We start from the raw sequence: 12,450 nt of genomic DNA on the forward strand, positions 1-12,450 counted from the left end.
GTGATCTCTGTCAAATAAATAAATAAAATATTTTTTAAAAAAAAATAATAAAAAGCTCAGTTACGGAACAGGGAGTGTAGCCTGCAGGGTCAGACAGCAGGTTCAAATCCTGACCTGGGCAACCCGCAGCCAAGTCACTTAACCTCCTGCCTGATTTGCTCCCCTGCGAAATGAAGGGTGATGAAGCCACTGGGTTGCCTGAGTCCGTCCCTGTGACTGTTGGGGGAGCGCCTGACACATGAGAGGTGTCTGCCCCAGGGAGGGAGCTCAGCCCTCTGACGTGGTGGAAGACGGAAGCCCCGGGGGGTTAAATGACGGGCCCAAGGGGCCCAAGGTCACTGTCCTAACAGCCTCCAAATTATATGTCCCAAGTCCTCAACCCTAGAACATCTGCATGTGATCTTATTTGGAAAAGGGTCTTTGAGGCTGTAATTACGGCAAGGATCTTGAGACTCAGAGATTGCCAGATTACCCAGATGGGCCCCGCATCCAATGACAAATCCTTATAAGAGATCCAGGGGACAAGGACCGGGCAGCCGCCAGCCGGAGAGATGCCCAGAGCCACTGGAAGCTGGAAAGGGAAAGGAACAGATTCTCCCTGAGAGCCCGCCGGGGGAGCACAGCCCTGCCGACATCTAGATTTTGGCCTCTAGCCTCCAGAACTGTGCCAGGATACATTACTGGCCGTCTGTTACGGCAGCCCCAGGAGGTTGAATAGTGACCCAGCCTGTAGTGTCAGAGCAAAGACTTGTGACTCCACTTACCACTCAGGACCCGTTGGTGGCATCTCTCTGCAGATAAAAAAAGAACGTCAATCCCAGATGCCACAAGGGGTCTGGAAGCCGCTTCTCTGAGCCTTCTTTACAGGTGGGAACACGGAGACCCCACTGTCTACTCGCCCATGCCACACAGCCATCAACAAGGAGGGAGGCGAGGCTGGAACATGTGAGCCCTGCTGTCTCCTTCGGGGCACACTGGCTCATTAGATTTACCAGCCCCTGCCTGAAAAAGTATTTAATTTGCCTTTTACAATGCACCAATTGCAAGTTAATTAACTGGCAATTGAAAGTTATAGGTGACATTAGAATTTATTAATAACATTGGAAATAAATCTCCGTGGAATTCAAGTAATTGAAAGTCTCATGAAATTCTCTTTTTTATCATCCATAAAACAGGTCTAGGAGAGAGGTGTTCCAGAAACCTCAGAGGGTGGTTGGGATTGCAGGTGTGGGATAATTGGGTGGGAAGGAGCTGCTGTTCTGACCTGGGCCCATCTTGGACGCCCACTTGCCCCCTGTGCACCACCTGGGTGACTGCCTCCTAGGGTCTGGGAAGGAGTCATTCTTCCTTTGGAAATGTCCTGTGACTCACGGCAGTGATCAGAGCAGGGCACTGGGGACACAGATGCGACTCGCCCACAAGAGGTCTTAAGCCTAGTGGGGAAGACAGAGCCTCAGGGGCTAGGGTCCAGGGCCAGAGTCAAGCAGTTCCTACCCATCTGTGCCCATGGTGGGCCTATGCTAATGCTCCCTCTTAACCCCTGGGTGGCCCGCGGGGTGGGAGCTCCCTTCCCTCCCACTCCTCCTGCCCTGGGCTGATGCTCTTGAGGCCCTCCCCCAGGGGGCTGGGGGGAGAAGGGGGCAGCCACAGGGCCTGGAGGCCCTTCAATGGCACCCGGGCAGGGGGCTCTGGGTGGCTTGCTTCTCCACTCTGAGTCACCACTGGTACCTGTAAGCAGAGTGTAGAGGTGCAGGCGGGAGTTTCCATCCATGAGCACAAAGACATGCAGGATACCACAGAAGCGAGGGCCGGAGAGGCCCAACTGGTCTCGTTGGGCTGCAGGAATCAGAGCAGGGAATGCGTCTGAGGATTCTGTCCAAAGCTGAGAGCCAAGATCTGAGAGCCCTGCTGCCCCTGGGAGCCCCCTCCAACCTGCCCTCTTCCCCCCACCAATCCCACAAGCACCCCAGACCCCCCACGTGGCTGGGGAGCCAGCACCCCCAGGCCAGACAGAGAAGAGGCCAGCCAAGGAGAGATGCTGACGCTCCATGCTGGGCTGGTGCCGCCGTCGGCAGGGAGGACGGGACCCTGGTGACAGGGCCAAGTTCCAGAGCCCAGGGCGGGGGCAGGGAACAGGGCAGAGTCCTGCGCAAGGAGGCTGCGCAGGAAGGCTTGCGTTTCAGTAAGAGCATTCTCTGGGCCAGATGGAGGGAAAGGGGCACACTGACCTCGAGAACCAGTTGTGGCAGCCGGTCCCCTGTGGGCCAGCTTCCTTCCTCCAGCACTCGAGGTCCTCCAAGATCTGGCATGTGGCAGCCGCTTCGGTCCTCCAGTGAGCGTTCTTTCTGTCGTCCCCCACCCACCCAACCACGAATCTTTCCTGCTCCTTGTCCGGCCCCGGCCCTTCCTCACACTTGCCCCTCCTGGCAGTGCCCTGCCTCACTCTCCCGGCTTATGGGCACGCCCCTCTGCCCTCCGGAATCCCGGCAGCCTAGAGCCCGGCCTCCCCAAGTCTCAGGCCTGTCCTGAAACCCTGCTTCACTACCAACCGCTGTGTGACCTCGAGCGAGCCGCCCCACTTCTCGGGGACGTCGCGGACGCTCCGCAAAATGGGAAAGGTGGCTCCGACGCTGAAGGCAGGTGACATACGCCGCATGTCTGGCGCAGTGCCGGGCCTCATCCTTAAGAAGGACCAGCTCGTGACCACCAACCCCGGGAGACGCCGTCCCGCAGCCCCGGCCCCACCAGACACACGGCGCACTCGTCCCATCCACCCTCCGCCTCCCACCGGAAGCTGCTTCCCTCCCGCACTGGCTTCCGCTTCTGGTGGCCGGGCGCGCCTGGGCATCCGGTCCCGCCCCCGGCGCTGGGGACTGGCTGCCGACTGTGCCCCCTACGGCTGCGGGGTCCCTGGCCGGGGTGCAAACGAAGACTTCCCGTGCATCCAGATACTGAAAAGTTACATGTTAACTTAAATAAAATGAGCTCTGTGCTCGCACTTTGACAGAAACCCTTTACAAGGCCTGGAAGGCCTGGTTGACTCCGGGATTCCGACCCCCCCAGAGCTGGGCTCTGGAACGGGGCGGCCCAGGGGAGAGCCAGCCCCTGGTCCTCGGAAGCCCCACCTGCTCGCTGCTGTCCTGCACCCAGAGGCCTCGGGGGCACGTGCGGACACCCACCCTGCAGGCTCAGTCCGCACCCTCCAAAAGCGACAGCCCCCGGTCGAAGAACGCAGGTGTCGGCGGGGAAGGGGTCCACACGGAGCCTAAGACGAGGGCCCCGGGGCAGCACATTTCAGTGTCCCGGGCAAAGCAGACAGTCTCGTGCGGCTGGTCCCCCACCGGTCTGGGAGAAGGAGATGCCTTCTGCCCGGCCTCCCTGAAGAGTGGATAGCCCGGCTTGTCATTCAGTCCCATGGGGGCCCTGGAGGCTGCCCTGTATCCTGGCTGAGGCTTCACCCAACACAGGGGGTTGCTCGGGGCCAGGGGTGAGGGGGCGTGAGCTGAGAGGGTGGCCTGTAGAAAGAAAAAGGGGCTCAGCCCTCCAGGGGAGGCAGCCCTCATGGCCAGGTCTGGCCTGGCCTCCTGCACTTGTGTGTACACTCTGGGCACAACGGCGCCTTGTACAAGGGGTCCCTGATGACCTGCCCCCCCCAAGCCTTTGCTGAGGCCGTTCCCCCTGCCTCCACTGCCCTTTCCCGTCTAGCCGACTCCCACTGACCCCCAAAGACCCTTTTCCCCTCCGTGGCCCATCCCCGGGCCCCTGACAGATTAGCCGTCCCCTCCATCGTGTTGCTGTGGCCTGCAGCCATGTCCCATGCTGTGTGTGTGGCACTGTCCTCACATCCGACCACCCCGTCGCTAGATGTGACCCTTTCAGAGCCGACCTCCCTCCGCACCTGCGTCTTTGTGGCCAGGAGCCAGGCTGGCCAGGCCTCCACACCAGCCGCCGCCACAGGACACCAGAGCCCCAGTGGGGAGAGCACCTTTATTGTCAGAGCATTCCAGACGTCCCACTGGCCTCTGACTGCCGCCCCTCGGTCCCCAGGCTGGTCCTGCCTCACACAGGGCCGGGGGAGCTTACCAGGACCTGGCCACAACCTCCCAAATGCCCCAAGGACACTGGGGACAGATGGCTCCGGTCCTGAGCGGAGACACGATCCAGGGTGGCACCAAAACCTCCGAGCCTGCTCCTGAGACTGGGTCCTGGCCCAGCAAGAGAGGAGCACCAGGGCCAGGCCGGGTCACAGGGGAGCCCATGGCGCAAGAGGCCTGTGGTCTGAGCTGCTCTGGGGTCCCCGGCCCCAGGTGTCTGCTGTGGAGTCTGCCTGGGCCCACAGCCCTGAGGGGACAGCATCTTTCCCAACGGGGCCTGGGACTCAGGCAGCTTTCTTGTCTCTAGCTGGTCAAGGGGACATGGGACTTGCCGTGTGATCCAGAAATGGCCAGCCCTAGAGATTCCCAGACAGGGCAGAGCTACCAGCGATGGCCTCCTCGGGGCGCACCGGCCCAGTAACTACCTCCTCCTCTCGGCTCACGGGCAGGAGGGCCCTGCTGGGCCGGCTGGGTCCAGAGGCCAAGAGGCAGTGGTGGGCGATGCCGGTTTGGTAGGAAGGCCCCTGCCACCCCAGTGCTCCTCTCTCAATATCCCCAAGTCCTGGGTTTATTCAGGGTGTCCCTGGCGCTGCCAGACCCTGGAGCAGACCCCAAGCCCGGGGACGGGGATTAAGGAAGAAGGCCCAGGACCCTGCCTTCCTTCCCTGCTGGCTGGTCCAGCCTCCCTCATAGCCCTGCGCCCACCCTGAGTTTCTCTGCGAAGACAGGAAGCTGGCAGGGTCGAGCATTAAGGAACCAGGAGGCCTGGGTTCAAATCCTGTCCCAGCTGTCCCTGGTCCCGTGGCCTCGGCGGGTTATTCATACTCTCTAGGCCTCCATCCTCCCAGGGAAAGTGGGGATATCAAGCCTACCTCCTAAGGGTTAAATGAGACGATGCAGGGAAAGCTCCTTGGACAGGCCCAGACTCAGTAAATGATGAGTATTAGGGTTATTCTCGTGCCCCACCCAGCCCCCCCAGATCCCGTCTCCTGCAGAAGGTGAGGGTGGGGAGGGCAGGGACCAGGAAAGGGTCCTGCCAAGAGTGCTGGGGCCCTCTGGACCCTGCCTCTGGAGCTGCCATCTGTCCCCAAGTCCCCCCCAGGCCCCAGGAGCCAGTGTCTCTCGCGATCGTCCGTGCCCAGAGCGCAGGTCCCCTTGGTGGGTCTTCGGGAGCCAGCGGGGCCACACGGGCCTCAGGGCCAGGTCTCCGGCGGGGCAGGGGCTTGTCCTGGAGAGCTGGCCTCTTACTTGCCGCCGCTGGCCCGGCCGGTGCTCCTCTGCCCAGGGTCGGGGCCGAGCAGGGCAGCGAGGGCGCTGTCGGGCGGGGAGCCGCCCCGCTTCATCTTCAGGCTGGCTCTCAGGGCAGCATCTTGGCCAGAACCCCCCTCGGGGGAGGCCAGGGGATCTGGAAGGACAGCAGGCGGGCCAGCTCACGCAGGGCCTCGGGAGCCCTCAAAAGGCCCCCTTTGCTTCGGGCGCCCCCCCCCCCAGCGAGGGAAGCCCGGTGCCCAGCGAGGAGAGGGCAAGGCTGCAGAAGGTCCCTGGTCACGCGGGCACCTGTCACACATGCGTTCGCCTGCTCATCCGGCAACCAGTGCTGACCTGGAAACCAGTGCGGACCCCGCCCGGGCTCCCCATCCTGCATGCCAGGGAGAGACGTGGAGAGCCCACCCCCATCAGGGAGCACAAGGTTCTGAAGCGCACCGTGGGGCGAGAGGAGGGCGCCTTCCCAGAGGGAGAGACCCTAGAGCAGGTCCTGAAGCGGGAGCTGGTGGTCAGTGGGCGGAGGGACTGGCCTGAGCAAAGGCGTGGAGGTGGGGGGCGGGAGGGAGGTCCTGGGAGGACTAGGTGGTGGCTCCAAGTCACTGGGCCCCAGGCCATGCTGGGCCGGGACTTGGGACCTGATGTGCCTGGACAACAGTCACGGGCAGTAGGGGGCCACGGAGGGTCCTTGAGCAGGGGGGGCACAGGGTAGGGTCCGCCTGGGGTTTGGGGAAGACCGACTGGCAGCCAAGTGGAGGTCATCAAGTCAGGCAGACCAGAGGCAGTGGCAGCTGCCCTGAGGGCAGCAAGGGGGTGTGGAGGCCGGGGCAGAGGGGATTCCCAATTCCACGGCCAGCTGCAGGTCCGGCTGGCTCCAGGCCCTGGTCACCACTCACCATGGATCCCAATCATGTGTTCCAGGATGAGGACTCTCTCCGCCAGGATCTTCAGGGCCTCCCGCAGCTGCTGCACCCCCTCACCCTGAGTGGTGGGGGAGGAAGTGGCCAGGGTCAGGGCCGGCCACAGAGACGGGCCACATCCTCCCAGCCCTCTCTATTCCTGACTCTGCCCCTTTGTCCCCATCCTCTCAGTACAACAGCCATCCCAGGCTGGATACCCACATGCCAGGCCTGGGGTCTGAAGCCTTGTTTGTGGATAAGAAAGCTGCAGCACAGAGAGGTAACCAGGGTCCTGGGGCCACACAGCCTGGCTTCACACCCAGACCTGTCCCCCGCACGTCACGGTTTTTCCTGCTCCCATGGCTCCCTGGCTGCTTCCCTGGGCAGAGCCCTGTTTTCTGGAAAATACCCTGCCGAGGGCAGAGGCCCTAGCACAGGTGGGGGCATTTTGCTGGTCTCCTGAGAGCTCTCCAGGTGTGGCCACTCCCGACAGAGAGACTAAAGGGAGCGCCACCGTCTCTAGAGTGTCGGCACAAGTGCACGGTGATGAGGGGCTGACCCACACACGGGCAGAGGACCTTGTGCACCGAGACCGGTCAAGGAGCTGGTTTATTGAGAAGACAGATGGCAAGGCCACTTGAAAAGGGACGTGATGGTAAGGGACTCAGGCCCCGCCCTGAAGTCAGTCCCAGAACAGGCCTCTTGTGGGCATAACACGACAGCTCTATCCTGATGTTCAGATCGATCTAGTTTAAAACAACACAAAAGGATGGGCCCCTCGGGTGGCTCCAATGGTAAAGCATCTGACTCTTGATCTCAGGGTCGTGAGTTCAAGCCCTGAGATGGGCTCCATGCTAGGGATGGAACCCACTTTAAAAAAAGCAAAATGGGGGCACCTGGGTGGCTCAGTGGTTTAAGCCTCTGCCTTCGGCTCAGGTCATGATCTCAGGGTCCTGGGATCGAGCCCCGCATCGGGCTCTCTGCTCAGTGGGAGCCTGCTTCCCCCTCTCTCTGCCTCTCTGCCTAGCTCTGATTTCTCTCTGTCAAATAAATAAAATCTTTAAAAAAAATTAAAAATTAAAAAAAGAAAGCAAAAAGTGTCGTATAGGTTAAGGAGAGAGGTCTTCCCCCCAGGGAAGCAAAGGCCACAAGAAGCCACACTGGGGGCAGTGCCCGGGATGGGGGTCCAGAGCCCCAGCCCAGCCCCAAGCCCCTGAGCCCCAGCAAAAGGTGACATCGTAAGCCCTGTTTCTGTCTCCCTTTGCAAGTCTGCAAATCTCCCTGTGAATCCGTGCCCATGCCTGTACCATCTTTCTCCCGCTGCCTCCTGTGCCCACCACAGCTGCTCTGGCTCCAGCCTTCCCACTCCATCCCAGCCCACCTCCCCAGTCACCCCCAGGTGCCCTAGATGCCCACTGTGGCTGGCCACTCCCTGAGCTCTGACACACCCAGGGGATTCTTGCTGTCAGCCTGCAAGGTCTCCTCTGCCAGCCCCACTGACCTCACCCCCTTTACCCATCACCCAAGTCTCCAGCATCCCTCCTCCTCCCAGAAGACAGCGGGTCCCCACGGCCATGCCCGTATTCCATCTGTGTCCCCTCCCCACCCCATTATGCCCCTGCCTGCTCCCAACCTCACTCCCCGCACCCCCCCATTCCCTCCCACATCCACCAGCCCTCGGTCTACGTCCCCACGTATCCGTCAGTCCACCAGCGCAGTGACGCTGGGGGCACTGCCACGGACCAGGCACCGCGCATGGGGGATTCCTGTCCCTGGAGAGGGACTTGGCAGCTGTAGCCTCCTTAAATAAGGGGTTCTCCCCCGCAGTGTCTCCCCTCTCCTCCAGCCCCAGGCCAGTCCCCTATCTGCACGCTAAGCTGCAATCATTACGTCACTCACCGGCCTCCCTCGCCGGGCGGGGACCCCCTTCACCCCATGGCCTAGCGCCCTATGGGAGGCTGAGGGGTGTCGGTGCAGACCTGCTGGGCACCCGCCCTCCCACCGGGACGCAGCCAAGGGGGTAGGAGGGGAGCTCGGCCCCCAGAACCGGTTACCTCTGCAGCAGCTTTGTCCTCTTCGTGCCCCTTCCCGCCAGGCTCGCCCTAGGAAGAAAACCCCACAGTCAACGATCTGTGTGTGTAGGGGGGAGTGGGGGCGCCTCGCTACCTGTCCCAGCTTCTCGCGCAGACCGTGGGGGCCGGAGGGACTGAGGGCAGGCTGGGCAGGCAGAGCCTGGAGACAGGGGTGCTGGGGCCCAGAGCTGGACAGCCGCCTCCACGGGCACTGCTGCCCCGGGGTGGGCAGAGCGGGGGAGCGCCCGAGGCCCCAGCATCCGTGTGTGGCCCCGTGTGGGTTGGTCTGGGGGCTTCACTGTGCTTCAGGCCTGACACCCCACAAGCTCAGGTCTCAGCTCGGCCAGGGATCAAGTCCCTGTTTCTCTCCACTTCCACCTCTAAAACGAGGCCAGCAATACCGGCCTCACACTAACCCCCACATTGTACGCAGTGTGACTTTCAGCAGGTTACCTGACCTCTCTGTGCCTCCGTGCTCTCCTCTCTCAAACGGGGTAACACCGCCTACCTCCCGGGAGGATTGAGACTAAATAAATCAATACTTACAATGAGCTCTGACGGGAGCCTGGTGCCCAAAGCTCTGGGGCAGGACTCAGCCCAGTCTTTGCTGCGTTTACTTGGCTCCGTCATTGCCTCACTGTGTGACCTTGGGCAAGTCACTTAACCTCTCTGAGCCTTAGCTGCGAGTTCTCAAAAAAATGGGGAAAATAAGGTCCTGGCTCGCTGGGTCATAACTAAGCTTAACCTCACTGTGGGTGAAGAGCACGACCCCTCCCAGCACACGGGAGGTGCTCGGCAAAGCTCCGGCCCTCCTCCCAGGCTCTCTGCCCCTAACTTAGACCTGGGCACCGAGGAGGTGCCTGCCTCCTTGGCCCTGCAGGCAAGAGTGGGGACTCATAAATTCTTACTTCCAAGGAGGGAAATTTGAGGCCAGCTGTCTGGGCCTCTACTTCTGGGAGGTTCAGAGGAGGGAGGGCCTCCGCAGGCCACATAGCATGCTAACTCGAGGGTCTGGGCTCCCTGGAAGAGACCTGAGGACACGCATCCAATCCCCTGCCAGGAGGCTACTTTTGTCATTGCTCACACTCCCAGTGAGGGGCTCCCCACTTTCCAAGGGCACCCCGCTTTCCAGCTCAGGCAGCTGGGATCACAGGAAGGCTGCCCCTTCTCTGGGCAGAATAGAATCAGGCCACGTTCGGGGTGGCTGTGGGGCTGAGCCCAGGCCAGGCTGGGACAGACCCACCCCGACCTACCCGCTGCCCTGGGCCTGTGCCAGAGCCCACCACCCTGGGAAAAGCCCGGCGGCACAGCCCCCCACTTACAGCCGGTCCCATCACGCCCCGCTCTCCGGCCAGGCCCTGCAGAAAGGCAGACAAAGCAGATGAGGCCTTGCCTGCCCCCCTAATACCTCTGTCTCCCCCTTAGCCGCCCCACCCCAGGACAGGAGGAGGACAGAGTGGAGGAGATGGGACGGCGCCTCCTGGGCCACCCTCCACTATCTCCTCCCTGAGCCTCGGCAGGGCCCTCAGTCTTCTCAGCTGAGAAATGGGCCATTACGGTTGTCACACGGAGCCTGCACAGATGGCAAAGCCTGCAGGCTCCCCCCAACAAAGGGTCTCCCCAGAGAATGAACGATTGGGCTCCCACTCAAGGCCTCCCATCTTATGTTGAAATCTAGCCGGAAGGCTCCCCAGAGCCCAAACCCACGCATCCAGCAACCATCCCACTTCCCCACCTGCCCACAGGGGGACGCCCCACTCTACCTCCCCTGAGAACCCTGGGTACCCCCAAACCTGCCGCGTTCTGCAGCCACCTCCCAGGGTGATAGCTCCCTGTCCTCCCAGCGGCTCCCACACACGCCCGGGAGATAACCTTCCTTTCCTTCTCCCGCCAAATCTGTTCCATCCGCCAGACCCATCACACCCACTTTCTAAACACGTCTCTTCCCTTTGCGGCTTCTGGTACAACCACCTGATTGCAAGTCACCTTCTCTCTCTCCCCCTCACTTCCTTGGTCTCCCTGGACCCCCTGACCCACTGTTCCCCCACCTTCAGCCTTCTGTTCCCCCACGGCAGCCCCAGCCCCACGGCAGCCCCATCCCCCACGTGAGGGGCCTCTTAAAGATGGAAATCAGATCATGGGCTCTCCTTCCGGGAGACTCAGAATCCCCTTTCCCTGTGACAGAAAACCACACTCCTCCCCTCCGGTCAGACCCTGCCCCCACCTCATCTCACATCTCATTCTCCTTCCCTCAGTCTGTCCTGGGCTTTCTTCTACCCCGGGGCCTTTGCACTCGCTCTTCTGGCTGCCAGGACTGTCCTTTCTTGGCATCTTTGCACAGCTGCTCCTTCTGGTTCGAAAGGTCCCAGCTGAAGTGTCACCTCTGCATGTGTGTCACGCCCTGCATCCCTTCCCTCTCCCGCAAGGGCCCAAGACCCTGATAAGAGACCTCCTGACGGGATAAGGCTATCCCCAAGCACCCACCACATTCTTGGCGAGGGCTGGAGAAAGCCTGAGAGGGGCCCCACCCCTGCCGTTCTCCTGCTGTGTGACTCTGGGCAGGTGACTGAGCCCCTCTAAGCCCCCCCTCCCCATCACGGCTGGGATACCATGATAACGTCATCTCAGAAAGCCACTGGCACAAACAGGTGGGGAAGGGTTCTGAATCTCATCGTCCCCAACCCTCCCTGTGGCTGTGGGCTGGGGCAGCTGGAGGCATCTGGTGACATCATGTGGGTGACTCTTGGTGACGAGGGCTACAGCCTGGGGTGGACATTCTGTGATCTGTATGTCCTCTGGAGGACACCTGGCCTCTCTGCGTCTCTATGCACTCAGCTCTGAGGTGGGAAGGGTGCCCACACCTTCCTGGCATGGGGGTGGGCAGCACAGGGCTGAAGCTGCTGATGAGACCTGGGTCCCACCCGAGCCAAGTGGCCCAGGGGCCAGCTGGGCCACCCCTTCCCGAGCAGCTCAGGCTGGGAAAGAAGGCTGGCTCTTCCTTCCCAGGGAGCCAAGTCCGCCTCCCCTGCCAGAAATGGGGAAGCCCTTACCTGCGATCCAGGGACACCTGGGGGTCCTGGGGGACCGTGTGGTCCAGGGGGACCTGTGGGCAGAGTCACAGATGATCACCTGGGGCCAGCGCCCTGCCCGCCCTATCTTGCAACCCACTCTTCCCCCAGAGCCTCATCTGTGGGGCCACCCTGTGCACCGCGCCCCCCCCCCCAGCCAGCCAGTCTCCCAGCAAATCTCTCTCTGGGCTGCCCCTTGCCCGGGGGGGACCCTCCTGGGTCCCTACCCCTCCAAGGCCACCGTTCTTGCCTGAGCTACTACAACAGCATCCTGACCATCCACACTCGCGGCCACCCAGAGCCACCTTCAGTTAGGGCCCTTCCGGGGCTCCTGAAGCCCTCAGCCGGGCCCCCTCCACCCGCAGGCCCCCAGCTACCCTCCTGGAAATCTCCTTGGCCTCTGCGCTTCTGCAGGGCCTGTTCCTTCCTTCTGGAGCTTCTCCATCCCCTCCACAGCCCAGCTAATTCTTTCCTACCGGTCTCAGGCTGAGCATCACCTCCTCTAGGAAGCCTTCCGGTACTTACCCCCACCCCTGCTCTAAGCCGGTCCCCTCACCTCCCTGGAGCATTCACTCAAATGTTACCTTTTAAAAGAGGCCAGGAAACTAGAGCCCTACCCCACGTAGTGACTACGTGAAAGGGTAAATGAATGATGGGGGGACAAGGCACCCACACACTTGGTGAGCAGGGCTGGCCCCTACCCCGTACCCCGTACTCCCCTTCCCTCCCGGCCAGTAAGGGTCCCTGGAGGGCGGGGGTCAGGCTAGGCCCAGGATCCAGACCCTTAGAACGCCAGGGCCATCCCCTGCCCCACGGCCCCCGGTTTCTGCCCAAAGGCCCAGGGCATGCTGTCTCTCACCTGCCCTACCAGCCCCTGGGCCAGCCCTGTGCTGACCCCATGCCTCCCCCTGGATCTGGGCCTCCACGTACCCTGGTGCAACCGCCACTCAGGCCCACAAGGGGGCAGCCCCGAGTGGCTTCATGTAGGCAGCAGGCAGAAACATTGTCCAGTCCTGCAAAGGAGCTGTCCCCCAGAAGCAAGGGAACTCGCCCA

At 61.8% G+C, this 12,450-nt stretch overlaps 1 protein-coding gene across 1 annotated transcript in view; it reads right to left on the reverse strand.

Annotated features, from left to right (window-relative positions):
- Nucleotides 1-3,973: 3,973 nt before the first annotated feature.
- COL26A1 (collagen type XXVI alpha 1 chain) overlaps nucleotides 3,974-12,450 on the reverse strand; it is a 72,879-nt gene continuing 64,402 nt past the window's right edge. Inside the window, exons 7-11 of the mRNA XM_080829865.1 lie at nucleotides 11,379-11,431; nucleotides 9,651-9,686; nucleotides 8,311-8,358; nucleotides 6,254-6,338; nucleotides 3,974-5,499 (exon numbers count right to left, since the gene is read on the reverse strand). Of these exons, the coding sequence (XP_080685991.1) occupies nucleotides 5,339-5,499; nucleotides 6,254-6,338; nucleotides 8,311-8,358; nucleotides 9,651-9,686; nucleotides 11,379-11,431 (383 nt within the window). The 3' untranslated portion in view covers nucleotides 3,974-5,338. The remainder of the gene's footprint in view (nucleotides 5,500-6,253; nucleotides 6,339-8,310; nucleotides 8,359-9,650; nucleotides 9,687-11,378; nucleotides 11,432-12,450) is intronic.

This window comes from Martes martes (assembly GCF_963455335.1).
Source record: "Martes martes genome assembly, chromosome: 18".
NCBI classification, from domain to species: Eukaryota; Metazoa; Chordata; class Mammalia; order Carnivora; family Mustelidae; genus Martes; species Martes martes.